Source organism: Chelonoidis abingdonii, chromosome 2 (genome assembly GCF_003597395.2).
Source record: "Chelonoidis abingdonii isolate Lonesome George chromosome 2, CheloAbing_2.0, whole genome shotgun sequence".
Taxonomy (NCBI): Eukaryota; Metazoa; Chordata; order Testudines; family Testudinidae; genus Chelonoidis; species Chelonoidis abingdonii.
Window position 1 is genome coordinate 188,763,843 of NC_133770.1, and position 19,042 is coordinate 188,782,884.

At 42.6% G+C, this 19,042-nt stretch overlaps 1 protein-coding gene across 3 annotated transcripts in view; it reads right to left on the reverse strand.

Moving 5' to 3' along the window:
* Positions 1-10,303: 10,303 nt before the first annotated feature.
* The window catches only part of MBOAT1 (membrane bound glycerophospholipid O-acyltransferase 1), an 85,736-nt gene continuing 76,997 nt past the window's right edge, over positions 10,304-19,042 (reverse strand). For 2 of the 3 annotated variants that reach the window (XM_032776976.2, XM_032776975.2), the window contains 4 exons: positions 18,379-18,443; positions 16,549-16,681; positions 14,931-15,082; positions 10,304-12,474 (listed from right to left, as the gene is read on the reverse strand). In XM_032776976.2, coding sequence (XP_032632867.1) covers positions 12,339-12,474; positions 14,931-15,082; positions 16,549-16,681; positions 18,379-18,443 — 486 coding nt within the window. In that variant the 3' untranslated portion in view covers positions 10,304-12,338. Of the gene's footprint in view, positions 12,475-14,930; positions 15,083-16,548; positions 16,682-18,378; positions 18,444-19,042 lie in introns of those variants that run through there. The other variant, XM_032776977.2, reaches the window with a different exon arrangement.

Below are 19,042 nucleotides of genomic sequence, written 5' to 3' on the forward strand. Positions count from 1 at the left end.
GTTGGGAATAGAAAATGATGAGGGAATCTGGTATTTTCTTTGATGCACTCTTGTTTATTACAAAGGAACATTCAAAGTCCTGCTTCTCCAAATGCAGGAGAAACCAAAAACAGGGAAGAACTTCTTTGCTTACAGTCCAAAGTCTCTTTAGCCAGCACCACACCAGAAGACCTTTCTCTAGCTTCTTCCAGGGTCACACATCATGCTTGGTCAGGCTGTTCCTCTGCCTCTCTCAGTCTGGTCTGCGCTCCCACTTGTCTGTCTGTCTCTCTCTCTCTCTCAAAACAATACCCAATGCAACCCTCTGCTCACCTGGTGCCATTTTTTGAGCATTTTGCCTTGTTTTAGTTTGTGTCCCCTTCACTGTCTGTCTTACAGCTGTCTTAAATGAATGCGGTCACGCCCATCAGTTTAACGAAGTTTAACCTAACCCCAAAACATGTTTTACCCATCTCACAACATACTGCACAACAGCGAATAAGTTCCTCTGTTGACCTGACACACACACTTTATGCCATTTTTTATCATTAATTAGCATCCACTCCCATCATTTGTTAATCAGACAACAGACGGTTGCACAGATGGTTGTCGTTTTTCTGTAGAACAAAGAAAAAACTGAAGAAACAAAGCTAAAATTCTACAATATGGAACCAAGCAAACCTCACTGCTTATAGTACCTTCAGAATACCTTTTGCATATCAATGTGAGTTTTGCCTGGATAAGGGCTGAGAGGTTGGGCTCATCTCTGAGCTACCAGGTGACTAGCATTTTTTATTCAGAATTCAGTGATCCTCATGAACCTTGCAAATTCAAGATGTAGAGAGAAATAGGTTAGTTACATCTCCTTTCTTCAGAACTGATTAGTTTATCTGAGCAAAATAGAATTCAGAGCAAAATCTGCAAGACATGGAAGATCTTTCCCTCACAATTTGGGCCATTTTAGATGGCCCAGGCTGAGTCTCTCTCTTTCTCCATTAAGCCTCAGTAATGGCTGGTTCAAGTTCAAAAACACTCACAGCTCTGGCCCCGGTGCTTCGGAACACCGTGGCCCCATTACCACAATGGTACTCGAGTGAAGCAGAAAATAACTGTTAGGATATAGATATTCAGGCCTGTCTACAAAGGCCTATTCTTTAAGAATTTAGCTGTATTCTTATCACTTAGCCAGTTATAGAGGTATAAAAGAAAGAATCAAAAATCACTGTCTGTCTGTGTAATGGCCTTCTTCTACTGTGACAGTCTGAGGCCTGGTTCTTTGGCTAAGCAGCAGAGGCCAGCCATAAACTGGGAAGTGTATGGTCATATCCTCACATTCCAAACTAGTCACACTGAAATAAGGTGCTATTGGGCTGTTAGGAATACAATCCTGTCCTGATATTCCTATCACCTCCAGAGAAAGGGAAGAGCCTAGAAGATGTAAAAGGAAACTTAGTTTAATAGCATCCTGTCTGGCAAGAACTCACTTATCAATAGCTGGGATGTGAAATTCTCATTTCTGTATTGTTCCATCACTGCAGTCTCCACTTCCCTATTGTTTGTCTGTATACTCTCTGTCTGGTTCTGTGATTGTTTCTGTTTGCTGTCTACAGGGGCAGCTCTAAGGATTTTGCCGCCCCAAGCATGGCAGGCAGGCTGCATCCACTGGTTTGCCTGCGGAGGGTCCACTGGTCCCGCGGCTTTGGGGGACCTCCTGCAGGCATGCCTCCGGGATGTCCTTCAAAGCCACTGGAGCAGCGAACCCTCCGCACGCAAGCCGCTGTGGGCAGCCTGCCTGCCGCCCTCGCGGCACTGGCAGAGCACCCCCTACAGCTTGCTGCCCCAATCACGCACTTGGTATGCTGGGGCCTGGAGCCGCTTCTGGCTATATAATTAATTTTTTTTGGGTGTAAACCAGTTATGGTGGTGGGATATAATTGGTTAAATAACCGTGTTACAGTATGTTAGGATTGTTTAGTTAAATTTCAGTAAAATGATTGGTTAAGGTATAGCTAAGCAGAACTCAAGTTTTACTATATAGTCTGCAGTCAATCAGGAAGTGGTGAGGGGGATTGAGAACAGGGACTGGGAGTTGGGGAATTGGGATCATGTTTTGCTAAGGGGGGGAATGGGAACAGGGGATGGGAACAGAAACAGGGACACAGGCAAGGCTCTGTGGTGTCAGGGACCAGGGAAGTGAGAGGGTGAAGGAATAATGGCTTTAGGACCCTTGCCCAGCTCAGAGGAGCATTTCCAGATGGTGGCCAAGGTCAAAAGGGGGGCTCTTAACCAAGATAGCCCAAATCATAGCCCTCCAGACTGGAATGCTGGGAAAAGAGTCATCCCACTTTGAACCTCAAGGGTATTGTTGGGGGAAGGACACGGGCTGCATAAGCCTTCCCACCTGCAGACTACGAGTACCCTCGAACACACCCGACCTAAAGAGGAACTGGAAGGGCCTGGTGTAATTCTCCCCCAGGAAGAAGGGGGATGCTGGGGCATCCATGGAAATGTAGATAGGTTCAAACTTCCCCAGGTCACTGGTTGAAGTGACCCTGATCAGTTCGATCTCAAAGGGGGGAGAGATGTGACAAAGTGGGAATGTTCTTGATGTGTTCTGTGAATGCTGAGTGGGGAGTATTGACCTGGAAAGGTTGCAGTGGAGTTGTGCTGGGATGGCCTGCCGTGAGAAAGGGAGCATACCGGGGTATGTAACATGAGAACCCAGGACGGGGGTTGGAGGCCAGGTAACACCTCTGTCCCAGGAAACTGGACAAAGGCTGGAGGAGGAGCCGGGGGGAGGCTGAGTGAGGCCACCTGTACACTATGGGATAAAATCGAATTTGCTAAAAATTGGTTTTATAAAACTGATATTATAATTTCGATTTCATGCGGCCACACTAGGCACAGTAATTCGGCATTGTGCATCCATGCTCCGAGGCTAACGTCGATTTCTGAAGCGTTGCATTGTGGGTAGCACTTCCGTAGCTATTCCATTATTCCTGCAGTCTCCCCCGCCTTTTGGAATTCAGGGTGAATCTTAATTGTCGTGGGGGGTTCTGGGTAATGTCATCAGTCATTCCTTCCTCTGGAAAACATCAGCTGACAATCCTTTCGTGCCGTTTTTCCCTGGATTTCCCTGCAGGCGCCATAGCACGGCAACCATCGGAGCCCGTTCAGCTTTTTTTTTTTCCAGCACCGTATGTGTACTGGATACGCGGAGAGAGGCGATACTCCAGCGCTACACAGCAGCATTCACTTTGCTTTTGCAATATAGCAGATGGTATCGTCGTTCTGTACCGTCTACTGCTGGAGAAAACTGGCAATGAGATGACGGTTATCTCTCCTCTCTGTACTGTCCCTGCTATCATGAGTGCCCCTGGCTGAAAATTTTTGAAAGCAAATTGGATTGACTCACTTGGGACTGAGTCAATCCCTCCCTTATGGTTTCTAAAAATAGAGTCCGTCCTGCCTAGAATAAGAGGCAAGTGTATTAGAGAACCAGTGTATCAGAGAGCACAGCTGCTCCATGTCAGTATTCACAGGGGTGCCCCTGCAACAACGCACCGTGCTTCCCTCTCCCCAACTTCATGGGCTACATGGCAGTGTCCCCCCCCATTTGTGTCATGAATTGTAAGGAATGCAGGAATAAGAAACAGAGACTTGTTAGTGAGATAAAATGAGGGAGAGGGGAGGCACTTGGAGGCAGCTTCCCGGGCTATGCCAGTCCAGGCAGGACGGAATCTTTTCTTTACACAGAAAAGGAGGGGCTGAAGCCCACAGTTGCGATGATGAAGATGGTTACCAGCCATTCTGTACCATCTACTGGAGGAACTGGAGTCATTCCCATTTTTTACCCAGGCGCCCCGGCCAGCCTCACCTGAGGCCAGCCAGGAGCACTCACGGGCTGATGGCGACGATGGCTATCAGTCATATTGTACCGTCTACACCGGAAGGGGAGAGGAGCGATACTGCTCTTCACTGCTGCAGCATCGCGTCTACCAGCAGCATTCAGTACACATAGGGTGACATTGAAAGTAGTCAAGAATGATTTCTTTCCCTTTTCTTTACGTGGGGGGGGGAAGAAACTGAGGAGCTGTTCCCTGAACCACGCCAGACACTGTGTTTGAACCTACAGACATTGGGAGCTCAGCCAAGAATGCAAATACTTTTCAGAGACTGCTGTGGACTGTGGATAGCTGGATCCTCAGTCCCCTCCTCCCTTCCTCCCTCCATGGATCCATTTGAGTCTCTGCTTCCCGTTACGCTTGTCACGCAGCGCTGTGTATCCTGAGATTTTTTTCAAACACTTTGGCATTTCGTGGTCTGTAACGAGCTCTGATACAACAGATTTCGTTCCCCATACAGTGATCAGATCTAGTATCTCCCGTACGGTCCACTGGAGATCTTATTGGATTTGAGACTGCATGCCACCCGTGTGATCAGAGCTCCACGCTGGGCAAACAGGAAATGTAATTCAAAAGTTCACGGGCTTTCTGTTTACCTGCGCCGCTGCATCCGAGTTCAGATTGCTGTCCAGAGCGGTCAGTGTTGCACTCTGGATACCGCCCAGAGGCCAATAACGTCGATTTCATCCACACTAACCGTAATCCGATATGTTAATATCGAATTTAGCGCTACTCCTCTCGTCGTGGAGTACAGAAATCTATTTAAAGAGCCCTTTATATCGATATAAAGGGCGTTGTAATGTGGATGGTACAGCGTTAAATCAATTTAACGCTCTTTATCGATTTAAACGCGTAGTGTAGACCAGGCCTGAGAGGCTGGAGGTTTATTTCAGTTTGAAGCTGGCTAGGAAATGGAGAGAGCGCCTCGAGGGAGCTTGGGCTCCCAACAGGGCTGTGGCCTCCCCGGGGACCCCAGATGGACCTAACTAAAGGGGTCCTGTGTCTGTACTGGCAAGACCTGTTTTGGGACTGTGTTCCTGTCATTAAATAACCTCTGTTTTACTGGAGACTAAGAGTCATGTCTGACTGCAAAGTGGGGTGCAGTCTGGCTTCCCAGGACCGCTCCTGGCAGACTTGCTGTGGGAAGAGCAAGGAGGGCATATGCTGAATGCCCATAGAAGAGACCAGAGGTGAAGCAGTGTGAGCTTCTTGCCCTGAAGACAGGCTGCTCCAAGGAGAGGAGGCTCCCCAAAGTCCTGACTGGCTTTGTGGGGAGTAGTTCCAGAGCATCGCCCGGACTCCATGACAACTGCTGGAAGGGGAAACTAAGAAGGACACTGGAATCATGCTTGCTGGAAGTTCACCCCAATAAACATCAAATGGTTTGCACCTTTGGATTTCGTGTATGTTGCCTCTGTTCATGCAAGAAGGATCAGGAAATGAGAGGGTGAAGGAATAAACCCCCGAACAATAACCAACACAACAAGTTTCCAGTACAAACTAGACACTGGTTTTCAACCAATATCATTGGGGCTGCATATGCAGCATCCCTGGACCCCACTGCCACCACCACATGGGCCAGTCAGTGACCTCTACCCCTAACCCCACTGTGCTGCACCCTGCCCTGCCGGGCAACCCAGACCCCACTGTGCTGGGCGGCCAGGCAGCCGGTAACCCAGCCCCATGGTCTTTAGCACACAGCTGCGGTGCAGCTGTGTGCTAACTGGGCCACATGTGGCTGATGGGCTGCAGGACCCAGGTTGAGACCCGCTGAACTAGACAAACACACGCTTCCCTTTAGATGAATGGATAAGACTGTGAACATATTCCCTTTTGTGATAACTGTCATAGCTTTCACATCTAACTGTTCCCCACAGCAAAACATTACAAAAATCCTTCACATAGAAAACCATCCTGACCGCACTATTAGCTGGGTTGGATAGCTGCAAAATCATTCCTGCCTGATTTGCTAGGGTTGCCTACCAACAACCAGCCAGGGTATTTGAGTTTCCACTTTCATGTTATCCTGACCCACTTATACACAAAGGGCCCTATTCACAGAGGTCACTTACAGGCATATTTCCACTTTACATAATTTCAGCACAAGATTAGATGGGTAGGCAGTTTTTGCCAAGAACAAATTCAAATACTCTATATTATCATTTCTTTCTCTGGGAGGGAAGAGAGCCGTTATCTGATGGCTGTATCAGAGAATTCATTTGAAACACATATTGAATTTTTACTGGAATATGACTGGGGGCATTATTTTTAGCAATTTTTGAGTTTTATGTAGAGGTAAAAAAAACTGATGGTTTTCAGGGCTCTCTTTTATATATTGTAAAGACAATATACATTACTTATTACAGCAGTATATACAGTAATGAGTCATCTTGTTGTAATGTTCCCTAAAGTGCTTTAACTTAATACTGTTTCAAAGAGCACTATGTTAAAGTGCACTGGGAAACCTTTTGTATGCACCAGCAGGATCTACCTGAACCAAATAATGGGAAGACATCAGTCCACTTTAGAAATCACACCTTTGTAGAGCAAATTACTGTTCCAGGTAAACAAGCCCTTAGAGATGCGTAACAATTTCTGGTGTTTTTCTGGGGTGTATTAGATAAACACTGATTTATTTGGTTTTTGTTCTTGTTGTTTTGTTTTAAAATTGGGGTGCTTTACCAGTGTTTAATGGTTAAAACTGAAAACCAAATGCTTTAACTATGGCTGTTGAGAAAATCAGACAGGAACAGCTTTGTGTTAGGGTGGAATGGCTCTCACAACATCCTGTGTAAGTGTGAAGTGCACTGTTTCAAGATGCATTGGGGAAGCTTTAAATACAGGCTGTACCACACTACTCAAGCAAATGCATTCCCTTTAATATTCTCTTCAATGTTAGTTAAAAAATTACCAGCAAAACCAGCCAATGTTGAATTGTGCTCACAAATATAAGATACATAGACAGGGAGGTGGTAAGTGCCTTAGACCAGTGAAATCCCAGCCCCAAGAAGTTAATGGGAATTTTTCTATTGACTAACTGGTACCAGGATTTCACTCAACATTTCTAAGAAAGAAGATAGATCCATTTTGCAGCTACAGCACCCAGATAGTTGCTGTGTTTCACAAGCATTTACCAAAGGATGAAATTTAACCTAAGGCCTCCTTTCACTTTAAAGGGTTCTAAAATCTGAGCTATGTGCAGCACACGCGTGCAAAAAGGAGCACTCATAACAGGAGAGAAATATGCCTCATTTTTCTCCCATATCATTCTGCCTCCCTGCCCTGGCCTGCTACAAGAGAGCAAACACAAATGGGGAGAGGAAAAAAGAAACATGCATATTGAATGGTAAATGAAGTAAACTTGTGCTTCTAATATAGTGAGGAAATTGTTTCAGAAGAGTTAAGTCCTTCCAGAAATGCCAGTCCAACAAGATTGTTATTCATGAGGCTATTTTTTTTTTAAATGCTCAGTTTATTGAACTGAAATGTCAGTTTCAGCCTTTTTTCTCCCTCCCCCTCCTAAGCATATCCCAGTTCTGTGTTAGGTTTGATGTAGAAGAACATGTGCTGATGAATAGCAGTTGGAATCTGGGCTCCATCTAAGTTATTCATGAATAAGAACACTTGCTCAACCTCTAGCATCTAGTTTCTGTGTCTCCATTTCAGGGCTCCATATTTCTCTCTCGCCTACAAGCATCATCTGTCTCTGTTTTGAGGATCTCTTTACAATATCCATCTCTTTCTGCTTCCAGCATCAAACTGAGCCCAAAGAGTGATTACAGGCTACTAGAATATGACTTAGATCATAAACCTATTTAGCACCAGTATTTTTAAGACCATGCTCAATTCACATGCTTCTAATTAGAGCCCAGCAATGCAAAGGCAATAACTAGGTTCAACAGATTCTCTACTGCCTTGCATATCATGCAGTAATTTACACTTGTGCAAATGGGGCATGAATTGCTAATTAAATGAGAATTCTCCACTTATTTATACCAGTGGTAGCCTTTTACATTGATTTGGCACAGATGTAAATGACAACAAACTTGCAAGGCAATGGAGAATCGGATCCCAAATCTGTAATCTGCAAAGAAATTAGGGAAGCCTGAATGCACTGTATTTATAAGGCTATTTCCAGGGCCAATAAAAGTTCCTTTCAGCATGTATTAAAAAGGCAGATCTTACAGAACCATAAATCCACAACTGGGTTAGCCATACCACATTGGTATGCTGAACTAAGTGAGCTGGCTAGTCTGGAGAGACTAACACAGCACAGAAAAAGTTGTTTAAATGATTTCCAAGACATCTGCTCACTCTTTTTGCTTTGCAGCTCTTGGACAAAATTCATGCAACAGGGTTGCTTGCTTGTAACTCAACATTTTGAAGAGAGCAATACAATTTTAATTCAGGAAACTTATCCGAGGTCATCTCAAACTCACATGAACATTTTTCAGTAGAAGTGAAACACAGGGTTCAAGTTTTAATCATGATGATGACTCTTTAAGGATGGACTATGATAGGAGAATGATGGTTTATACACTAGCAAGAATACAGTAAGAAAGTAGTAGAGGATAAGAATTAGAGTTAAGCAGCTTTTGCTCCATGAAGTGCTGAAAAAAAACCAATGTGATATATAGCACGCATCAAATGCTGACTGAGATAAGGAGTATGGAACAGAGAGGCAGGGCCCTGAACAGAGAACCCATTGCAAAGAGCATCAAATGCCAACCAGGCAGTAGGCCAGCTGTTGAACTTATTTATTTTTGATGGACTTGGGATGTAAACTAACCTGTTTGAAAATGTTTACTCTGATCCACCAAGCCCAGTGCTTCCAAAAACTTTACCGGTTCTGCAAGCATTTGCATTGATGCATTTCTGGGACTTAAGTGCAAGTGACACATAATTTACTTTTTCTATATTCCCATTACAGATAAACACAAAGCTTAAAAAAGGTAGATTCTCATCCCAAGCATGTACCCAGGAAGGTCAGGCAGGATGGTAAACCCAGGCCATTGCCTGTGACCCTGCAGCCATGCTGTTATATTTAGCATGCTAGATCAAGCCAAGAGAGCATATGTATGTCTATCCATGCTAGTAGACATACATATGTCTCGCCAGAGGCCTGGATCAGCCCTATGTACTTACATCCTCCCTTTCTAGCACCATGCAGGCGCTAAGGGCTGCAGTGGGGAGAGATGCCTCCCCACAAGCCCCGGACTTGCTGTGGTGCCCCTCCCCATCCCCAAACCTGCCACGGCTGAGGGACAGGCACCCCTCCCCAGGCCCCAACCCAGCTCGGCCTGGACCTGCCATGGCTGAGGAACAGGCGCCCCCAACTCAGTCCAGCCCCAGACCTGCTGTGGCCAGGGGACAGGTGCCCCTCTCCCAGCACAGACGCAGCCCAGCTTGGACTTGCTGTGGCCGGGAGATAAGTGTCTCTCCTCCCTAGCCCAGGTACGGTTGTGGGAAGAGAGAACTAGGGGGGAGGGAGTCCTCTCTCTCCCCACCGTAGCCCCGGGGAGCCCTACTGCACCCCAAACTCCTCATACCCAGCCCCACCCCAGAACCCACACCCCTAGCTGGAGCCTGCACCCCCAACACCCCAACCCTGAGCCCCTCATCCCTGGCCCCACCCAGAGCCTGCACTCCAACCCTCTGCTCCAGCCCTGAGTCCCCTCCCACACTCTGAACCTCTCAGCCCCACCCCTGCCACATGAATTTTGTAATGTGCACCAATGTGGAGGTGATGTGTGACACATCTCCTCCACATTGGTGCACATAACAAAATTAATTCCACACATGGGTGGAAAAAATTAGAAGGAACACTGATGGGGCCAGCTGCAGCAGCCCTGCCAGTGCAGCAAATTTGGAGTCTTATTGCCAAGAAGCAGAAGGTGAGGATCTGATGAGTATCCAGAAACCACACAGGGACACAGGGCCTCTGTAAGGATTCACCTTGTCTTCCTGCTTATCGGCTGGTTTTTGAGCTAAGACCTTTCTTATTTCCACAAATGTCACCCCCTCTCTGATAGAAGAATGCCAAGGAAATTTTGCAAGGAGAACGTCCTAGTTCCTGTATGGGCTGAGTAGGGGTTTGATCTAGCCATGTAGGAATAGATTCACCACACCACAGAAATGTCACAACTAGTTCTTAAATAAAAAGATGTAATACTGAACAATAGAAAAAAAATGACAAAAAATAAACCAATTTAGGGATGAATCCTGCTCCCATTGAAATAAATGGGAGCTTTTAGCAGGGATTTCAATAGCAGCAGCATCTGAACCACACTGTGTTTGTAAAATGCGAGACTGAGATGTGATTCCCGCCATACGTGTAATGATCTTTCACTTTGCTTCATGGGACAAAGGCTCATTCTCCCCAGATTTTCATGCTTCCCTCCCATTAATAAGGCCACACATTGACAAAAAACAGTTTGTTTATTCAGCCCAATCTTAGTAATCCATCTCTTCTCCAAAAGAAATCACCAAATAAACTTTCCCATGAAATAGACATTATATTAAAAGGCTGTTGGAAATTTGGGGGGTTGGGGAGGGAGAAAAGGAGGTTGGTGGAGGGGAGAAAAGCAAAATCAGTCCGTCAAAAAAAATAAAGTGAAACTGTTTACAGTCTTCAGTTTTGGTTTCTTACATTTTTCTCCCCATAGTAAGGATTCTGCAGAATTTGAATTTGTTCTGATACAAAAATTAAAATAAAATAAATGTGGTACACTCTTTGTTCACTTACACTTCAGACAGATGAGAAAAACCAATGGTATGTAAGGGAACTGCTTCATTTCTAAATGATTCTGAGAAAACCAATTTAGAAAACATTTAAAGATATATAACAGAATTATCTGGTGCATGTTTTCATGTGTTCCTTTAAGAGGTCCTCTGTGACTATAATTAGTTTTTAAACTTACATAGCACTTTTCATCCTGCTCTCTCAAAGCGCTGTGTAAACATTAACAGAACCTCACAACACTCCTGCGAGGTAGGTAAGTATTATTATCCCCATTTTACAGATGGGGAAACTGAAACATAGAAAGGTTGAGTGACTTGCCCAAGATCACGCAGTGAGTCAGAAGCAGAACTGCTGATTCTCAGTCCCTTGATCATATCACAACCCTTCTCTTGTATAGTACTCTTTTACTTTTATTTGTAATGGACTGTTATCCTTGTGTGAACAAAATTCCTACTTGCCAATACATAATATTATGAGGAACAAGTTGATCTATTCCCAACCCTTCCTCCAGCTTTTGATCTGTGACTGATAGTTTTAAAGCACTAAATCTGCAAGGTTTCCCTATCGCTACGTTATATTGATCATAAAAGTATCATGTCCAAACATATCACTCCAAAGCTGCAGGGTAGTGCTGAACATCAGTCACATCCCAATTATCTCTGTCTCTCAGGCCTGGTCTAAACCTAAAACTTAGATCAATCTATGTCACTCAAAGGTGTGAAAAATCCACATCCTTGAGAGACGTAGTTAAAATGACTTAAACCCTGGCGTAGACACCACTATGTTGACACTAGAATTCTTCTGTCAACCTAGCTACTGCCTCTCAAGGGGCAGTATTCACCACAGCAATGGAAAAACCCCTTCCATCGCTGTAGCAAGTACCTACACTACAGCACAGAGGGTTAGTTGCAGTGCTGTAGCTGTGCCACTGGAGCACTTGTAGTGTAGACGTAGCCTCGGCTAGAGAAGTTTAATCTGTGTGTTGTAGGATATTCTGATTTTTCCTTTTATATATATATATATATTATATTTTAGTTTGGCCAATCCAGTGGCTGATGTTCACAGAAATCTACTTGAATGATTTCCAAGTGACTAATTTGCCCTCACACCAGGAGGTGTCACTCAGAGCGATTAGGAGTCTCCAAGCTGCTGAACTCAGGCAGCAGGTCCCTTCTTCAGAACCACATGGGAAGCACTTTCACCCTCCGCTGTGGCCCTCCTCCTCCTGTTGGAGTAAATGCCAACAGTCTCAGGAGCCAAGGTTCTGTGGTTCTACATCCCGGAGCCAACTCTGGCCATAATAGCCAGGATAGGAAGCCAATGACTCAGCAGCCTAGAGCACCAGTCTGCTAAGCTGCTGATCTGATTCTCGCTAGGTTTTTTTTAAGGATTATTTTCTTAATCTCAAAATTTTTATCTATCAAATGTACATTTCTGTAAAAGATCAAAAACATCTGTACATGTGAAAAAATTAAATATATAAAAACACGCCATAAAAATAGTCCCTGTATTTATAAAATCATAAGCACTGCTCCTCAAGCCTCTAAATCTTTGTTACTGGGTCATCTGGAATACAGTCAACCAAGCTCCAGTCTGTCCTTTCCAAAGAGTTTTAAATTAAGCAATAACAATGTCATTGTCTTTTTATTTTCTCCCTTTTGTTTTTGGTATGACACTTCACTTCCCAATATCAGTGGTTTTTCTTTGAGGTATCATTTTTCTTTCTTGTTTTTAACAGAGTTGTGTGTGATTTGATTCTGAAGCTGCCTCATGGTGTGATTTCGAGGTTTGATTGGTAGGACCAGCAGCAGCAGGAGGCTTAGAATGTGCATGTGAAAGTACATTGACCTAGAAACGAAAAGAGAAAGAGATAACATACATACCAATGCTGCAAATTGTATTAGTTCAGCACTACAACCAGCTCCATCAGACTGAAGAGGTTTAAACATAAAACAGAGCACCTGATAGACTCTCATATATGACAGGCTTTTATGGCTTTGGATTTTACAGCAGTATGTCACACTATACCAGGGATAGGCAACCTATGGCACGTGTGCCAAAAGCGGCATGCGAGCTGATTTTCAATGGCACTCACACTGCCTGGGCCCTGGCCACTGGCCCGGCGGGCTCTGCATTTTAATTTAATTTTAAATGAAGCTTCTTAAATATTTAAAAAACCTTATTTACTTTACGTACGACAATAGTTTAGTTATATATTATAGACTTATAGAAAGAGACCTTCTAAAAATGTTAATGTATTACTGGCACGTGAAATCTTAAATTAGAGTAAGTAGAATAAACGAAGACTCGGCACAGCATTTCAGAAAGGTTGCCGACCCCTGCAGATGGAGACATCCAAACCCACTGAAGTCAATGGAAGTTTGGCATTGATATCAACAGGGATAGTATTTTCCCATATATAGTTACTAGACAAGGGGCCAACCCCAGAACCCTTTTCCAAATCCCTAGTCCCAAACTTTGACAATTCAGGTGAAATGGACTCAGAGGTGAACTATCCATGACTATAGTTTGAGAAACTCAAATGTGGCCTTCTCAGCCCATCTCTCACTGTTAAAGAATGTACAGGGACACATTTTCAGAAGACTTCCCTTTTGAGCAAGCACAGCTTGTGCCTGAAAAAATGGCACCAGCAACTGAAGGACAGAAGAGCTTCCAGCCAAACTTTTTGTTGCTTATCTGAAATTAATTAAAACTCTGAACATTTTTTAGGTTTGCCCATCATTAATACAATATAATAATCATAATAAAATACATCATAATTAGAGAGAGAATGGCACAATATAAAATAAAAACATCTTCCATATATTTACTTCTATAACTGATAGTGTTCAGGGTGAGCAGCTGGAAAAAGGGACACTTGTTTTGGTGAGCCCATAGAGTATGGGTTGAGGAAGGCCAGGGAGATGTGCATGGGTCCAGCACCTGACCACTTAGGCAGTGACCCTGCTATGCTCCTTCCCTCATAGTTCTAAGATCCCTGTAAGGTGCCTGACCCCACAGATGTGTCCACAATGTCCTACTCCAAAGGCACACACTCACCTTGCACTTAGCTCAATCGCCTTGTTTGAAAATCCCATGAATTCATACATTACCTTCCTGAGCTGAGTTAGTGAAACACACATAAATGTGTAGGTACCATCTATGGTCATAGCTGTGCTAAACTTAAACTGACAGTTTTTCCTTCGCAGGCATTGGCATGGTAACAGCAATCTCTTTACAAGTATTTATTAACAGAACTTAGGTTAAGATGTTGGTATTTTGTCACCTCAAATTGCCTTTGCTGGCAAAAAGGGCAAAATTTTGCCCTTTGAGCAAATTCTTAAGCATCCATGAGTTTGTCACATTCAATATTTTTAAACTGAGATAGCCCTTATCTTTTTTTATTTGTTGCCGTTGCTAAAGACAAAACAATGAGACATTAAAATGATAGCTGGGAATGAATCTTGCCAACACTCGTACAAGCTTCAGATTGGTGTTGGCATTTTAATAGTTGTGTTTAAGTAAGGAGAAAAGTTAGCTAAATATTTTTATTTTTTTTAAAAAAAAGGTAGCATTCAAAATCCCTCAAACAGACTCACTCACAGCTGCTCTTTTGAACAACAGTTTTCAGTCTTTTATGACAAAGTAATGGAATGTCTCTTTTTTTTCAGCCAAAAACTGTTATTCTGTGTTTAACAAGGTCTACCAAAAAAAAGTAGAAGAAAAGTAAAGTAATTTAGTCAAGTCTTTCTTTTCAACTCATTTTATGCTTCACTATATGTAATCGTCAGAACCACCCCTTTCTCACTTTTAAAATACAGAAGTAACTGCACATAAAATAAGAGTGCACAGCAACAAAATGATTTTAATACACAACGAATCAGCCATGTATCTTCTTTATCTCCTACTGATCAGTTCAGAATCCCTTCTCATGAGCATTTTACAACTGGACATTAGTTGTTTTCTCACCTAGATATTTCCCAATATAAGGTTAATTTCATTTCTACCCATCCCATCCTCTGGTCTTGGTAATAATTGGCACTGGAAAGTCCAGTCAAATAAGAATAAAAAAAAAACGAAACTAAACTGAGAAAGAAAAGGAAAATTATTCTAGCATGATTAAATGAATTCATCAAGTTCTACAGATGAAATCACTCCTCATGTTATTAAATAACCTGCTTGGATTCCCTCTAAATGATGGCAAAATTCTAATCAGCTTCCATCACAGGCTGGCTTATTAAACAAAGCCCATTGGTTACAGGTCTACGGTACACAGGTTTAAGAATTAAAAGGAGGAAACCTACTTGTATAACTTAATTGTGGGCTCAACAGCCAGCATAACAAAAGGTGCAACAGTATAGCAGACAGCCAGTTGAGTGACAAACCACGTGACAATGTCATAGATCACCTTGAGTGGCTTTGAAGAGAGGAAGTAATGTCTGTAATTGTTCCTTACCTACAAATCAAGGAGAAGGGAATTAACAAAAACCCCAAAATTTCTTAGTAAACATATGCGGACTCACTTCACATCTATTAAACTCCTCATCCATTATTATTTGCATTACAGTGATACCTAGAGGCCTCAACATACCACATACTTATGCTCCAAAGAGGTTACGGTTTGGATAGACAGGCCAGAATAAAAGTGGGAGAGGAAATGGAGACATGCAAATGCCCAAATGACATGCCCAAGGTCCCACAGCAGGTCAGTGATAGATCTGGGAATAGATCCCAGATCTCCTGTGTTCTATAACCAGGGGACCAGGCTGTCTGTCGTACGGGCATCTATGGGCAATTTTGTTCTTTTTCGATGAATCGGACCACTGCTTATAAAATGTACAACAGAAAGAGGAGTTACACTCTCTAGCAGCTGATTATGTCTGCAAGCATTTTGGATTTCTACAGATGTTGGTTTATTTGGAGGGCTGGGTTTCTCTTTTTTTTTTTTTTTTTTTTTGATGTTTTAGGGGGTGGATTATTTGTTTTAATCTGTGGAATGCATCCTCATAGGAAAGGGGCAAATTAAGTGCAAAGTATTATCGTGGTACAGTATTATGGTAACTATTACTGATTGCCAGCTTTGTTCACTTGTCAAACTGATATGGTTATATACCCAAGGTCAGACTATGAGTAAAAGTGATGGTGCTCTCCAATCTTTTCACAGTGGATGTTTCCACTAGAATGACCAGCATGGATATAGTTATTAATGCTGGAAAATTTAAATTATCATCATTAGGCTCCAAAGTTAACACTCTGCTGCAAAGAATGAAGCCAGTTCAAAGTTCTCAGACACATTATTTTGTGTGATCTATCTGCAGATTTAGATGCACTGGGGACCCATTCACAATTCTTTTTTTTGCAACCATAAAGGACAGAAACTTTTCTTTTGTTAAAAATGAAAGTACATATTCTGTAGAAACTAATGTGGTCTACAAAGACATGCCTATACAGCCTGAAACCAACTGTTGGCTCAATCCAATCTATGAGGTCTGTACTTTACACAGAATTATCACAATACACAGATGAGATGGAGGCTCTTCCTATCTGACCAGGTCAATTATGAGACAAATGAACCTATGTGCAAAGTGTATGAGGGACCATTAGCATTTTGCATGGCCCTTCACCTCTCTCTCTGACTGTAGCCAAGTCCAGCATCACAGTACCTGCTATGCTGAATCAATAAGAGCAATGGCTGGTTGTAATTAAAGGAACTACCTACAATTATTGCAGTGCAGATCAACATTTCAGTGAGGATCATCTCAAAGGAAAAAGGTATTACGTGGATTCATCCCTCGTGTACAGACAATGGCATGCCAGGGATGAAAATGGTTCAGAATGTCTAAGGGTACATAAACACCTAGCAGTGAAAGCTTTACAGTAATCTCATACAAGTCTCTGAAGAGAACAATAAAGGCTACGTACTGCTCTGGATGCTAATGTCATAAGGATTCCGGTAACGAATGTAAAGTAATATCCAGGATAGACACCATGCCACAGCGCTGACAGGATAAATGTTAAGGCTGTGGGGTACCATGGAGCCCTGTCATAGCAGATACTGGGAAGAAATGGAACAAACAGAAAACAGCAGATTGAACAAGTAACAAATATTCATTGCACTGCAGATCTCCTTGAATCTTAAAGTTCCCATTCTGATCTCCTTCATGTATCAGAGGCCCAGTCCTGCAAACCTTCATTTACATGAGGACCAACTGAATTACTTGCACGAGTAAGCCATTCTCTCATGACTTAATTAATTATCATGGAATTTAAACCAATATATATAGCCATGGTAAATGAGAACGCACCTTATGCCATATTATTTATGCCCTCTCTATATATAATATGGCATAAGGTGGGTTCTCATTTACCAGGCCAGTATTTTCCCATCTGGAATTCTGTACGTATCCTGAGAAACCTGACGGATATTCAAGAGTGGGTGAGAGGATGAAAGCGACATACCCATACTTCCTTTTCTATTTCAATATTCTTTAGGCAGAATACTATACAGCCACTGCCTGTACCCTACATCACAGAGAGCCAGTCCCTTAGCTAGTGCAAATCAATGGACCTATGCTGATTTACACTAGCAGCTAAGGAAGCCGTAAGTGAATGGTTCCGTGTGCGTAGTTCAGAAACAGAGCGACAGGACCCTAAGAATCTTGCAACATCTGAGTTTTAACGCAACATGCAATGGTCCTAAGAAATGATCATGGTAGTTTATTTACTCAAAAACATTATGTTTACCTCACTCACAAAGAAAAATAGAAACAGATTTTTCAGCTCTGTATTTTTACACCAAATACAGTTAGGACAAACATTATATAAACTCTTGTATTTTGGGGGTCACAGCAATTGACTTGAACTGGACTTTTCACATACCAAAGGCATTGTTTTCACAGTATCCAGAGACAGGACTGAGCTACAAAATTCAGATTCATATTATTATTTACAGTGAGTCATAGTGATGACAGTCTGAAATCAAATTTCCTAGTGTTGGACAAAATTTACTTTCTGTATCTCAAGTTGAAGCAGCAAAGAATCCTGTGGCCCCTTATAGATTAACAGACGTTTTGGAGCATGAGCTTTCGTGGGTGAATACCCACCTCGTCGGATGCATGCTCCAAAACATATGTTAGTCTATAAGGTGCCACAGGATTCTTTGCTGCTTTTACAGAGCCAGACTAACACTATCCCTCCCTCTGATACTATCTCAAGTTGGCATACTATAAAGACAGATCTAAATTGGCACCTGAAGTATGGGGTGACTGGTGCCTCTGCAATAGATTATATTGAGGCTATGAAGTCTGAATCAGGACCAAGGTTTCCCAAAGTTCCAACTGGAGGAGTTTACACCCAATTCAGGCCCATCTCCTATAGTAATTAATTGACTTCAAGTGCAAGGGAGAGAGAAGGAAAATATGATAAACTCCTAGCAAAATAATACAAATGGATAACAAAGACAAAATATGGACAGTGAGAGGTGCTATAAAAATGTTATGTAGGAAGACCTGTATAGCTCACTCATGGCTTCGCTGCTTATGAGCAAATGTGGTCATTCCAAACATGTAGCAATAAAAACTTCAGAGCACCAAAAACATAATAGCACACAAGTTTTTACAGATACAGGGAGAAATGAAAGAGACCAAGAGGCTGTTGTATATTTATCAGATTCACCAGTTAGAATTACTAGCCAACATTACCACCTAAAAGTAACTGCGTCTTACCAGCAACTGACTGTTTTACTGTTCTTACCGCTTTAGCCAGGCAGCTGTCTGAATGTTCCAGTTTTCAATGTACATTTTGAAACTTGTTGCAGTCTAAGAGAGAGAGAGAGAGAGAAGACGGTTAACATCTCACACTGGCTTTGAAATGTACAGGACAATGCCAATCTCTACCTGGATTTTAAACTGAAGAGGTCTACATGCAGTATGCTAGTAGTAGTAGCTAGCTACAGTCAAGGCTGTGTCAATATTTCCATTATAAACATGTTTTGGGGTTTATAACTCAGCCATAAGAACTTACCCATGGCTGACACTTGCCACTCACTTTTAAAATCTCACTTTTTATTATAAAAGTGTTTGGCTATCTTTCTAATTATGGAGAAAGCCAAAAAAGGTTTTCTAATTTCAGATATTCAAGCCACCCCCAATCCTTCAACTTACAAACAACTGCTTTTTAATCTTTAAACCTTGCAGTCCATTAGGTGGGCTGGAAATCCCTAGAGAGCTATGAAAACAAAAGGTTTCTAAAAGAAATACATTATTGGGGGCAGAGGCACACGTAAATGAACTTGTTCTCAAGAAACAATGGAAAGTATTTTTAGTACATGAACTGAGGGCCAAATCTTCAGCCCAGAGTGCAGCTTGAGAAACTAAGCGGGGCCGTAGAGAGATACCAACGGGGAAAGGGGAGGCAA